Here is a 12,931-nt window from a genome sequence, read left to right as displayed (position 1 = left end):
GCTGTAGTCTGGGCGTGTAGATATATGTTTGTGTGGGGCTGAAAACATGCCACTGGGATAGATACAGCGCATCACAAAAACAGTGGGATAGGAGGTTACGAGGTACACGTTGTGTTTCGTTTCTATGGGAACAGTAAGGTCATGGTGGATCTGAGTTACACGTACACACACATGCCCACACACAGACACACTTCCCTCTCTTCTTCCAGGACCAGGGTGTGTGTGTGTGTGTGGTTAGGAGGGTATCAGGCCCACCAGTCTAAGCTGCTCCAACTTCTCCAGGGTTTCCTTGGTGTCAAACTGCCACTGTTTCACCTGCTCCACAGCAATGAGGCCAGCCTGGACACACAACCATCACATCAACACACACACAGCCTCCCTCAAACCATGGAATCCCAAAGCAGCTGATTTAGCTAACAAAGTAAGCAAAACGTTAGTGTTTCTGTTTGTGTGTGTCGAGATAGTAAGCACCGTTTCGATCAAATCATAGATCTACGTTTGGGGATGGTGTTGTGGTTAGGATCGTCTCTCTGGTCTGGGGGCTGGAGAGACTGTGTGGGACTCACATAGTTTTGGATCTTGGTGTCCGCTCCCGCCACTATGAGCAGGTGGACGATCTTGTACCTGTTGAGACGCACAGCATCGTGCAGGGCTGTGTCCCCCTCCTGGAAAACAGAACCAAAGCAGAGCAGGCTTTTAGTACAGCATGTGGAAAGATGGCTTGTGTTCATCCAGTTTAATCAGACAGGGTCAGGGTGCAAGGGCAAAACATTCAACTGGACTTGAGTTGTGTACTGGGAAAAAAAGCTTGTTTCTTTTCTCACAGGGCTTGAAAAGCGATGACACGTGCTCAGAGGTGTGACTCCATGACCCAACATTACCAACTGTTGTAGCTGCTGTCCTTCAGGGAGGCCTACCCTGTCGGTAGGCCTCTCACACTCACAGTGTTTAGAAAGCACGTGTTCTACCTCACCAGTTGTGTGTGTTCTGTGACCAGTACTCTGTGTGTCTCCAGCTGGACTCCAGAGCAGTCCACTGGGCAAGCAGAGGAGGGAGGCCAGCAGATGTGGCTCTGCAGTCAAATCCTCAATGACTAAACGCTACCCAGTGCTGAGCATTAATAGAGGACCTATTCTGCTCTATCGTTTATAATGAGTTGACTAGTTTTGGAACACTTACCGTATTGACGATCTGGTTATAGTTAGCTGAGGGTTTATAGAGCACGGGTACTGCTGTTGTGATTGGTGAGCTGAGTGTTTGTGGAGCACCTGTACAGCTCAGGGCCGTACGCAGGCGGCGTCCTGTCCTACCCTGTCCTTGGCGTTGATCTTGGCGCCGTTGGAGATCAAGAAATCCACCACATCAGCATGGCCGGTCCTGGTGGCCACATGCAGGGGCGAGCTCATGGCCTGCACACACACACATTCAAACACACACACACACACACACACGCACACACACACTCTCTCTCACACACACACGCACACACATACATTCACACACACACAAATGTATGTATGTGAATGGCATGCTTACACATGCTACATGAACAGCCCCTCATACAAAAATTCACTCACTCACACACACACAAACATTTGTTATACATGAATACACACACAACATCTGACAGGACAGTTGACAGGTAGAAGTGTACCGCTGCAACACATACACACATACACTAACCCCTCACCTTCTTGTGCACCATCCCCCACAGACACACACCTACACATGGTTCCTCACCTTATCCCTGACATTGAGATCTGCTCCATGACTGTGGAGGACTTTGAGCACGCCCAGCCTCCCTCCTCTGCTTGCCCAGTGGACTGCTCTCGAGTCCAGCTGGAGACACACAGAGTACTGATCACAGAACACACACTAACAACTGGTCAGGTAGAACACATGGAGATCCGGTTAGGAAGAACATACAGGTAGAGAACTGGTCAGGTAGAACACGATGAGAACTGTATACGTTATACATATTTTGTATATGTATAAGGTAACCTTATCAGTTATACTATATTTGTGTCATTATAAGAACATGCTCAAACATCAATACTGCTATTTGGTTTACATTACATTTTACATTTAGTCATTTAGCAGACGCTCTTATCCAGAGCGACTTACAGTAAGTACAGGGACATTCCCCCGAGGCAAGTAGGGTGAAGTGCCTTGCCCAAGGACACAACGTCAGTTGGCTCGACCGGGAATCGAACTGGCAACCTTCGGATTACTAGCCCGATTCCCTCACCGCTCAGCCACCTGACTCCCCTGGTTTATTCAGCTGAGCACCAAGGAGGACCTACTAATGATTTTTTGTTAATAGTTAATTGAGTATTTATAGATACATGATACTATAAACAGTAATCCTAGATATATAAAATCTATTAAAAACTGTTAAACTGTTAAGCTGTAAAACGTTCTATCCTGAACCCCTCGGAGTTCTCTTACCCGGTCCTTCAGTGTGATGTCTGCTCCGTTCTCCAAAAGCTTCTGGATCACCATGATGTGGCCCTCCATGGATGCACGGTGCAGAGCAGTCCTCCGCAGCTGGCCACAGTTCAACACGCGTGTCACAAACCCTCAGTCATACATGTCAATAACAGTTCAACATCTCATTCTAAAGTATCCTCAGGTTTGTGCTTGTGTTGCTGAACATTCCTCATGTTGCTGGAGGAGGTCTGACCTTGTGTATGTGTACCTCGTCACAGGTGGAGGTCTGACCTTGTGTATGTGTACCTCGTCACACGTGGAGGTCTGACCTTGTGTATGTGTACCTCGTCACACGTGGAGGTCTGACCTTGTGTATGTGTACCTCGTCACACGTGGAGGTCTGACCTTGTGTATGTGTACCTCGTCACACGTGGAGGTCTGACCTTGTGTATGTGTACCTCGTCACACGTGGAGGTCTGACCTTGTGTATGTGTACCTCGTCACACGTGGAGGTCTGACCTTGTGTATGTGTACCTCGTCACACGTGTTCGGATCTCCACCATCCGACAAATACTTCACCACGACGTTCAGTTTGCCCTGGATGGCTGCGTTCATGAATTCATCTTTATTCACCACATCCAGCTAAACACGGATGCACACACACACACACTCATATTTGCAACCACAAATATCAATTTGACAAGTTAAACGGATAGAAGTTACATGAATCAGTTATGAACCGTTCTTACCACGGGCATTTCTATGGGCACCCTGGCTGAGAACCCCTTCTTCCTGGTCTTCTTCTTCTGACGGAGCTCTGCAATGTTTTCAGCACCTCCCAGATCCACAATCTCCCTGCGAAGATCAGAGGAGGTCTTCCTCACTCGAGCCTCCACCTGATAGACAACCACCAACAACAACATCATCTTCGTTAGTGAAATAACAGGCTCACTAGAACAGAGAAGACCTTCGTGACATGTTGTATGTCTTAATTGGGCATTGGCTCATCCAGTAATGAGCCGTTGCCTAGGGGACCCCAGAAGAATGTCATGTCAGGGAGATGTCGAGGGCCGTGTGATTCGTGTCTGGGTGGGGTCCTTCACACCCCTCCCAGGCAGGGCAGCGTGTTGGTTATGTTGGTTATCTCATGCAGTTTGGTGTGTTTATCTTCCCAGGGCTGGTATCAACGCCATACACATGGTACGGATGGAGGGGGGGAGGGGGGCGAGATGGGAGATGGGAAGGAGGGCTCAGCGAGTGTGACGAAGAGAGGGGGGGAAGGGGTAGGAGGGTTAAGAGAGAGGGGGGGGAGGGCAAGAGAAGGGGAAGGCTTGAGAGAGGGCAGAAGGGGGAGGGCAGGAGAGGATGGGTCAGGAGATGTGGAGAAATAGACAGCACGAGAAGAGGGGGGGGGGGGGGTCAGGAGAGAAAGGGCCATGTGCTTGTAGAGCCTGGCATGCCTGGGGAGACTGGGGTGTTGTGTGTGGTAATGCCAGTGATAACAGCCAGTGACATTCGCAACGTGGTGCCCTCTTGATGCGACAGTCATTGTTAAGGAGAATGTTCTCAATAAAGTGCTGTATGCATGCAGTGGCTCAGAGTGTGCTCCTTGTGACTGGTCTTTTAAAAGAGATGGATCACAGCAACTGTTACCAGTGCAGTGAAGGATAACACATACCACAGATACAAGCCTTCCTAACATTTAGCTAACAAACACATTCTTGAGATTCCCCTTTGTTGTTTACAAGAATGATACCTGAATGTCAGCAACTGTCTGATTGGTGGGTTCACCATTCTTCTCACCCTCATCCTCGTTGGATGAATCTTCCGTAATATGACACAGTCTCAAGGCACGGGCTCTGCGATGCTAACAAATCAGTCAACAGTCTAACCCGAGTGAACAACTAAGTATATGAACAACCAAACAACCAGAAACAAAAACTTTCAATACTGAATGTTGAAACTAATCAGTAATTTACTTTAGATAGGATAACCCTGGGAGCTAAGGATTTAAAAATAACTAGAACAAAGAAGTATTGGTGTCTGTGTTTGAAATTGTGTTTAATGTGAGATTAGCTGCTACGATTGAAACACACAGACCTGTAAATAGCTGCAGTGAAAGAACGCCAGAGTTAATTTGAATCTAAATCTGTGAATGTCAGACATGTCAGCTGGGAATGATGTTTGTGGTGAACATAGACTACCTTTCTAGAGTGACAATATGACACCATCTGTTAGGATCTTATTAAATATCATCAAGTACAACTCTCTATTAAATATAATTGTCATACATTTGGATGTGGCTCAAGGACAATAACATGAAGTTTATTGAGCTAACTAACACCAGAAGGCCAACTTTGAATGAAAACTCTTAAGATTAAGTTGAATCAAAATAGAGAAAAATGGAGAAAGAAAACTAAGTGTTTACATTTTGATTTGAATCTTTACTAAGGCAAGATCCACTGTAACGTTGTATAGGAGTTGGATGTGTACCAGACTGGTACATAAGATCAGCATGGTATTTCAGAAGTAGGGTGAGTGTATATGGAGTTCTGTACTGACAGGTCATTCAGAACCACAGCTGATTGGGTTTGTGCGTGAGTGTGTGCGTGTGTGTGCGTGTGTGTGCCTGCGTGCGTGCGTGTGTGTGTGCGTGCTTGTGTGTGCCTGTGTGTGCCTGCGTGCGTGCGTGTGTGTGTGCGTGCTTGTGTGTGCCTGTGGTGAGGAGTATGACTATGGATGATATCAGTAGGGATCCAACGTTTTTGAAAGGGCAAGGAAGTCATGTTGGTTGTCACGGTGACAAACTGACTTCTTTCCCCAGGTTGAACACATATCTGATGTACTGTATGAGTCAGTCAATCTTTTATGCACACTCTTTCTGTCTTAAACAATATGACAGAATGAATGTATTTAAATAATTTAGATAATAATTTTCATTTTATTCTCTGTAGTAAAAAAGATTTTGTCATAGAGCCGCAAATTACAGTTACAGATACCAAAATAACGAAAGAGTGGTTTAAATATATTTGCCACATAACAGAGATTTCTAACATCCTTAGGGTCAAGGTGAGGAGTAACTTTATTGTAAACACAAGTTCTATTGACATTAAAGTCTATCAAGGCAGTATTTTATCCTGTGGTCAGCTGAGTTATAGCAGACACCACAGTGTGCAGTCAAGGATGCTGTTTAAACTCACTTGTCCATGAAGCTCAACTCAAAACAAGAGTTCCAGTTTCTCACCTCGGTTGTCACGTTCTCCAGTTCGATCCTCTGGTTGAGGGGCCAGGGCAGCTCTCCCTCCATCGCTGCAGCTCACACGCTCGAGGGCTGAAGGGAGGAAGGTTCCGGAACAAACGCTTCAGTCAGTCTCGCTACTTTGGTTGCTCCGAACACAGTCCAGTCTGCCTCGGTGCAGCTGGGTGGGCAGCTCTGATGAAGTGTCGGTCTGTTGAAAGGAGTATGTTTATCTGTGGTGAGTTTGCGATGCGTGTGCGTGTCGGTTGTGTTCCCTAATCCAGTTGGTGTTCTGTGTGAATGTGTGTGACCTTAGAGCAGCTCTGCTATGGAATAATCAGCTTTGTTGATGTGGTCTCCTGTCCTTATACTCCTGGTTGGAATGCTGGGCTCATGGAGTAACACTGTGTAACCCCTGCAGACAGGTGTGTGTGTTCTGTGTGTGGGTGCGTGTGTGTGTGCGTGTGCATGCCCACGTGTGTACGTAGCAGCCTTAACTGGTTGCTACAGTGACACGTCTCAGTACCTCTACCACAGCATGTACACACACACACACACACACATTCAGAAGGACCTCTCTCAGGTCACGAGAGGTGCATTCGTTCCGCAGTCTGCAAGTTTACATAGTGACCCCAGTGTCAGTCCAGCCTTTTTTACAAGCGTTTAGGCCCCATAAACACCCTGTTTGGAAGGATTACGTTATTTATAAGTATTTCATTGGTGTCAAGTGATACCTTGTAAATACCTTCCTGGTTCATACAACTGCCAACTACAACCAATCACAGACCAGATCAGAAGACCTTCCTCTGGGAATACACTTTGACACACATTAGTGTATCTGTTGAGCAAAAACTGAAATAATGGTTGTTCAAAATGTTACTGTTAATTCGAAATGTGCGTTTTGCAGTGAGACAAGTGAGAGGAAAGGATTAGTTCATGACAGCGCTGATCGGAGGTTTAGAAGGAAAGATCACACACATATACACACAGACATAAACACTCACACATTAAAACACACACCTAAGCATGCTCCGTCGGTCCTATAAACCAGCCCTGTGATCCAGCTGGGTGAGTCTCAACTGATATAAATTCTGGGGGAGAGGAACTGAAACATAAGTCTTTCTGGTTAAATATATTGTAGACATGTTGCTAAACAGTGTTATCACAACACACCCTGAAGGGGTTGTCAACACACCTTGAGAACACTGTGAAAGAATATGATACATTACCACTCTTACACTAAATAGGTGTCATCATTTAAAAATAAACCTTTTTTGTCAACAAACTTTTGATCAGTGGTTTAGTTCTCAGATAAACCCAATCTAAAAACACACACCTCCCTTTATGAGGGTGTCCTGTGAACGAATAAGTAACTGATTAACAGGTGCAACGGCAAGGGAGAAGACAGAGTTCACTTCTTTCCGTGTGTGTGTGTGTGCTTGTGTGTGTATGTGTGTGTGTTTGTGTGTGCGAGAGAGAGAGTTAATAAAACAGACCTTGGACCAGGGAACCCTGCCTTTCTACCAGAGAAGGAAACTTCCTCTCAACACGTAAAACTGACCGGAGGTCTTTTAACTGGAGCTACAATGGCAGACACAGCTCTCTCACGTGATGACAGAGAAGCCTGATGGCCATTTTGTTCGAACGGGGAAGTGAAGGCTCTGTGTTCTCTCTCTCTCCCTCTCCTCGCTGTGTAAGGAACACAGATCCAACATCATTTGACAACCCTCACTTGGCTGCACCATTCCAGGTACCAGCTCTTTACATCAGATCTGGGTGTGTTTGAACTTCATATTGTTTATATAGGTAATAATAAGCAGAGTTTGATGTTTATTATTGTCGTATGCTAAGGTGTGTCTGACTTGACACATTTACGGTGAAAGTCTCTAAAACTAGCAGATCCTCTGTCAGAGCTTTCGGATTCTCAGAGATGATATAACTGATGTTTTTTCTGGTCGCGGCTACAGTTTGTTGTGTAAGAATCTGTCCAGACACGAGACCAGGGTCAGTTACCCTGCCTGAGGGAGAACACCAAGGGCGAACAGGAAGGAACGCAGGAACGGCAGGAACTGCGACCACTGGAGGCGCCGCAGGGGTTGGGGGCTGGTTGCCATGGTGACCCTGAACCGCCTGAGTGTGGTGGATCCTGAGGACAGGTGCCCCCTGCTAGCAGAGGTGGAGGCGGTCCAGGTCTCCCCCAGCAACCACCACCATCACCACCACTCCAGGAAACCTGACACCAGGGAGCTCCTCCTCAGCAGGTGTGTGTGCGTGCTGTCTGTTAGGGTATGTGTGTGTGTGGTGGGTGTATGTAGGGGTGTTTGTGTGTGGTGTGTGTGCGTGGTGTGTGTGTGTGTGTGTGGGGGTTGTATAGGCGTAATTCTATGGGGGGACAGGGGGACACGTCCCCCCGAATATTTGATCATACTGTATGATTATGTGGGCAATATCGATGTGACTGCTAGTGCGTCTTTCTTTCCAGCTCCGAAAATATCAAATCCCGGCCGGTCCATTTCCCAAATCCATTCGACTTGCCTTACACTATACATTAACAAAATCTATTTATCCTGAAATCCATGTCATGTTTTCCCTATACCATTGTACTCTTGTGCACCAACAATAAGTGAGTTAGGAGTGCGAAATCAGACAGACATTTGGCACATATTCAGATCAGATGGAATAAAATGCCTTGTTGTGTTATGGAATTAGAAACTCTAAAAAGGAAAAGTCAGACTCTGACTTTTCTTTTCTTTTGATATTTTTTTTTTTGTGTATGCACCAACACAGAAAGTCCCACAGCTGTCCCTCCCAATGTGTGATTGACTATTTCGCCTTTGGTGGGTTGTCTGTGTGTGTGAAGGGTGTGAGTGGGGTGCCTGTGGGTGTGTATTGACTGTGTGTCTGGATTGTGTGTTTGTGTGTGTATATTGTTTGTCTGTGTGTGTGGAATGTGTGTGTGGGTTGTCTGTGTGTAGAATAAAGAAGGCTGAGGTGTGTGTGTGTGGGGTGGATATCTACGGGGTGTGTAGGGTCCTTAGTGTCTGTGTGCTTGCATATGTGCGCAATTTGAGTTTTTTGGGGGTGCACGTGGGTGTGTGTTTAAGTGTGTGTTAATGTCCGTGTTTCCACCAGGACTAACAACCTAGCCCTGAGTCTGGTGTTGCTGGTGGGATGTTACTCTGCTGTCCTCATCCCTGAACTTATACCCTCCAACAAGCTGTCCTCAACAGAGGACAGCCTGACACAAAAAGATCTGGTACTGAACACACACACACACATTTATCAATTCTTTTTTGACCTATTATAATTTCTTTTGGAGGGTATCTGCTAAAAGCAAAATGTATTTGTAATTCTCTCTCTCAGCTTGTTTATACTTTCTCCCTCCCGCACTCCCACATCCTCCCTCCCTCCCTCATTCCCACTCCCACCTTGTACCCACCTCCACTTCACCCACCTCCTCCGCCCCTCCCCCTCCCATCACTCTCCAGGCCTTGCTGAACCGCTCGGCCTCCTTGCTCTCTGGAGCCTGCCAGTCAGACTGGTGTGTGAGCCGCCTGCGCTCCCTGGCCTGCTCCCCGGGCCTCCAGGACATCCCTGTCTTCCTCCATCAGGCCCACAGGCCCGTGCCCTGGGAGCATGCCCCTCCGCTGGGGCTGCAGGGCAGCGAGGAGCCCCTGGTCCTGGCCCTGGCCTCCATCCCTAAGCCGGGCCTGCCCGCGCACCTGGCAGGAAGGAGCGGTGCGAGGGGCTGCAGGCGCTGTGTGGTGGTGGGCAGCGGTGGGGTGCTCCACGGCAGCCATCTTGGATCTCACATCGACCAGTATGACGTCATCATCAGGTGACGCTACACTATAGCTACTTTGAAGTTAGTTAGGACATAGCAGTTGATAGTGTGTAAGATGCAGTTCAATGATCTTAGATAGTGTGTGTCCTTTTATCTACAGATATGTAACATGTATAACAACAATTATGACAAAAAGACGTGTATTGATATAAATGTGAAAAATCTACTTAGCCCACACATCTATAAGTTTCCAGATCATTAGAGAAGTCTCTGGTGCCAATTCCTGCTTGCTCCCCTCTCAAGGATGAACAACGCGCCGGTGTCTGGGTTTGAGCGGGACGCAGGCTCCAGGACCACCATCCGCCTCATGTATCCAGAGGGAGCCCCTCATTCCCCCAGAGAGTACCTGCACACCCCCCTGGTGGTCCTGGTGGTCTTCAAAAGCCTGGATCTAGACTGGCTCACCTCCATCCTCACCAAACAGCCTCTGGTGGGTATGGTGGTGTTTTAACACCAACTGGCACAGCAAGAATAAGTTGTGTCCCTTTTCATCTATAGCAACAGTGACGTTTTGACTAAATGGAGCTACACTGAAATGCCCAAATCTTGAAACCTAAATTTCAAAAAGTGCCACCCAAATGAAGCTGTTCTGAGGCCCAGCATGACATGGTTCTGGGTCTGCTTCCTGTGTCTGGGTCTACAGAGCTTCTGGTCCAAGCCTTGGTTCTGGAGAGAGGTGGTGGAGGACATTCCTCTGGGCCCAGAGAACTTCCAGATCCTCAACCCGGAGATCCTGCTCAGGACGGGGCTGGCGCTCCAGAGCTACACCCAGCAGCAGAGAACGGTCAGCCAGAAAATGACAACACTCATGATGTCATAAGCGCTCAACGAATATGAATTTGGATGAAGTCATACACGTTCATGTGCATGAATACTGAAGATGTCAAAGACGTTTATGAAATTTGAATCCTTATTATGTCATAAATGTTCATAGAATATGAATACTGAAGATGTCATAGACCTTCGTGGAATTTGAATACCTATGTCATAAATGTTCAGTTACATATGAATACTTGAGTCATAGATGGTCAGAGAATTTGAATACTCTATGTCATGAACATTCATGCTCATATGAATACAGACGTTCAGTTGTGAAAACTACATAAAGTATAAGTGCTGATGTCATACAGTAGAGCTTCATGTGAATGAATACTGATGTCATAGACATTATATGTATATATACAGTATGTATACACATATACATGTATATACAATCTGAAAAGGGATAAGTCTCCTTACTCCTCTCACTGTCCTCCATCTTATCACTCCCTCTTTCTCTCTCTTCACCACCACACTCTCTCCCTCACTCATGCTGTCTCTGTGACCCCCCTCCCCCCGGCCCCCCTCCAGATGGTGCCCACGCTGGGGGCCAGTGCGGTGGTGATGGCCCTGCAGCTGTGTGACCAGGTCAGCCTGGCCGGCTTTGGCTACGACCTGCAGCAGCCTGGAGCCAGACTGCACTACTACGAGTCGCTACGCATGGACGCCATCAAGGCCCAGGTCGCCACACACACACACACATCTGCACGCACACATGCAAATGCGCACACCAGCAAATGCACACACCTATACCATAAAATACACAATACACACTTGCGGATGGCCACATTCGAACTAAACCAACAGCACTCTCCGTAAGACGGACGCTGTGATGACGACGTTAACCAGCTCGAAGCCGTTCTGAACGGACGTGTGGCTGCGTTACTTCCAGGTGGTCCACGACGTCAGCGCTGAGAAGCTCTTCCTGAGGGAGCTGGTGGCCGTAGGGGCGGTTAGCGACCTCACGGGGGCGCTGTGAAGCGGGCGCAGCGATGCGACCCCCCCCCCCCCCCCCCGCCTGCGGGGACGTCAGCCTGGACGCCCCTCCTCGGGTTCAACATGCCAACACGGGGGGTCTACGCTACACTGGAGCTCCTCCTTCTTCTCCTGTCTCTCTCTCGTTCTTCTCAAACTCTCTCTCTCTCCCTTCAGGCTCTCTCCTGGTGGGAAACACTCAGTTTGACATTTCCCAGCACAGTAGAGGCGGCATGAGGGAACACGTTTCACTTCAATATGGTCAAATGAGCTCCCTGCAACATACTTTGCTACGTCAGGCCTCTCTTGGCAGAAACACTGCGAGCAGATGTTCTTCTCACCACCTGGCCTGAAATAACACTAACATGGGCGCAGCACCTTGGGTCTTCACCAGAGCATTCACTGAAGGGGGCTGTTCAATGCGTCATATTCCAGAATACGAGAGATCGTCGAAGAGCTGATGTCCTCAAGGGTGAACGTGGATGCTGACTTGAAACATCGTGGTCACACACCAGTGTGCCCATGTCCACTTCCCACTTGTTTGAACTGAACAAGCTTAGAAAGGGTTGACTTTGTATTTTTGTTATAGTTGTGTTCTTTTTAAAGATAATAAACAGATTTGACCATCACTGAAGATTTTACATGAATCTACTTTGCCTTGGAGTGTGGTGTTTTGCTGAATCATAATCTTTAGCAATTACAGAACATTATCAAAGTCAGACTGGGACAGTGAAGAAACAGTGAGTCTGAGACTGTTCAATAATGTACTATATTAGACACGGATCAATACAAAACATTAGTCAAAATATACACACAGTACAGTGTATTTATATTGCACAAATATATCTATGTATAAAAAAATTACAGGATTTATTAATCTATCTATATGTATATCATTCACACAATATACAATAAAACACTATTCAAAAAACATGGAAAGGAGGAGGCTGTGCTTGAGAAGCTTCTTTCATGGATGTTGATGTGCTACAAACAGTGTTTGTATTTAAGGTTTCAGGAGTGTGCTAGCTCTAACCATGATGATTGGTCTAAGATGACACTTAACCATCTTCTCAGGAATAAAACACAAGGTTGTCCTATTTGAAAACCTGGGGAGTATTGATGCATGTATATAAGGGGACACAATGCTGCATTCTGAGTCCTTTGTGTGCTATAGTGCACTTGGATTGTTCAAGGGCTACCATCACACACACACACAGGGAGAGAGAGAGAGAGAGAGAGAGAGAGAGAGAGAGAGAGAGAGAGAGAGAGAGAGAGAGAAGAAAAAAGAAGAGACGACAGAGAGGAGTAAGAAAGAGAGAAATGAGAGAGTGGGCTCTTAGAGTTGGCACGTGTCTGTGTGTGTGCATGTGTTTGTCTAGAGCAATGGGAGGACATGTTTGTGTGTGTGACTGTGTGTGTATGTCTGTATGTTTAGGTATACGTGTCTCACTGTGTGTCTGTGTGATGTGAATGCTTGTCTGTGTGTGTGGAGTGTGTACTGTTTGCATATATGTTTTGTGTGTTTATGTATGCATGTTTGTTTTGTGTCCTGACTGCATGTATGTATGTATGTATGTATGTATGTATGTATGTGGTGTCTTGTCTGTGTGTGTGTGTATCTCAAC

The 12,931-nt window shown here is 46.9% G+C and overlaps 2 protein-coding genes across 3 annotated transcripts; one reads left to right on the top strand and one right to left on the bottom strand.

Moving 5' to 3' along the window:
- Positions 1–234: 234 nt before the first annotated feature.
- Positions 235–5,737, bottom strand: ankrd2 (ankyrin repeat domain 2 (stretch responsive muscle)). The gene is made up of 9 exons (XM_067236559.1): positions 5,675–5,737; positions 4,187–4,297; positions 3,180–3,326; positions 2,965–3,072; positions 2,449–2,547; positions 1,741–1,839; positions 1,311–1,409; positions 567–665; positions 235–339 (listed from the first exon to the last, which is right to left on the bottom strand). Exons 1-9 carry the CDS (start codon positions 5,735–5,737, stop codon positions 235–237), a joined length of 930 nt encoding a protein of 309 aa, XP_067092660.1.
- Positions 5,738–7,335: 1,598 nt separating this feature from the next.
- On the top strand, positions 7,336–11,326 carry st3gal7 (ST3 beta-galactoside alpha-2,3-sialyltransferase 7). Of its 2 annotated transcripts, none has more exons than XM_067236795.1 (8): positions 7,336–7,418; positions 7,636–7,929; positions 8,801–8,924; positions 9,157–9,506; positions 9,756–9,942; positions 10,156–10,296; positions 10,863–11,012; positions 11,224–11,326. In XM_067236795.1, exons 2-8 carry the CDS (start codon positions 7,781–7,783, stop codon positions 11,308–11,310), a joined length of 1,188 nt encoding a protein of 395 aa, XP_067092896.1. In that variant the 5' UTR covers positions 7,336–7,418; positions 7,636–7,780; the 3' UTR covers positions 11,311–11,326. The 2 variants fall into 2 exon arrangements, with proteins under 2 accessions (XP_067092896.1, XP_067092897.1); XM_067236796.1 differs by having other exon boundaries at positions 7,402–7,444.
- Positions 11,327–12,931: the final 1,605 nt, after the last annotated feature.

The sequence above is a fragment of the Osmerus mordax genome, chromosome 5 (assembly GCF_038355195.1).
Source record: "Osmerus mordax isolate fOsmMor3 chromosome 5, fOsmMor3.pri, whole genome shotgun sequence".
Taxonomy (NCBI): Eukaryota; Metazoa; Chordata; class Actinopteri; order Osmeriformes; family Osmeridae; genus Osmerus; species Osmerus mordax.
This window is presented reverse-complemented; position numbering and strand designations above follow the sequence as displayed.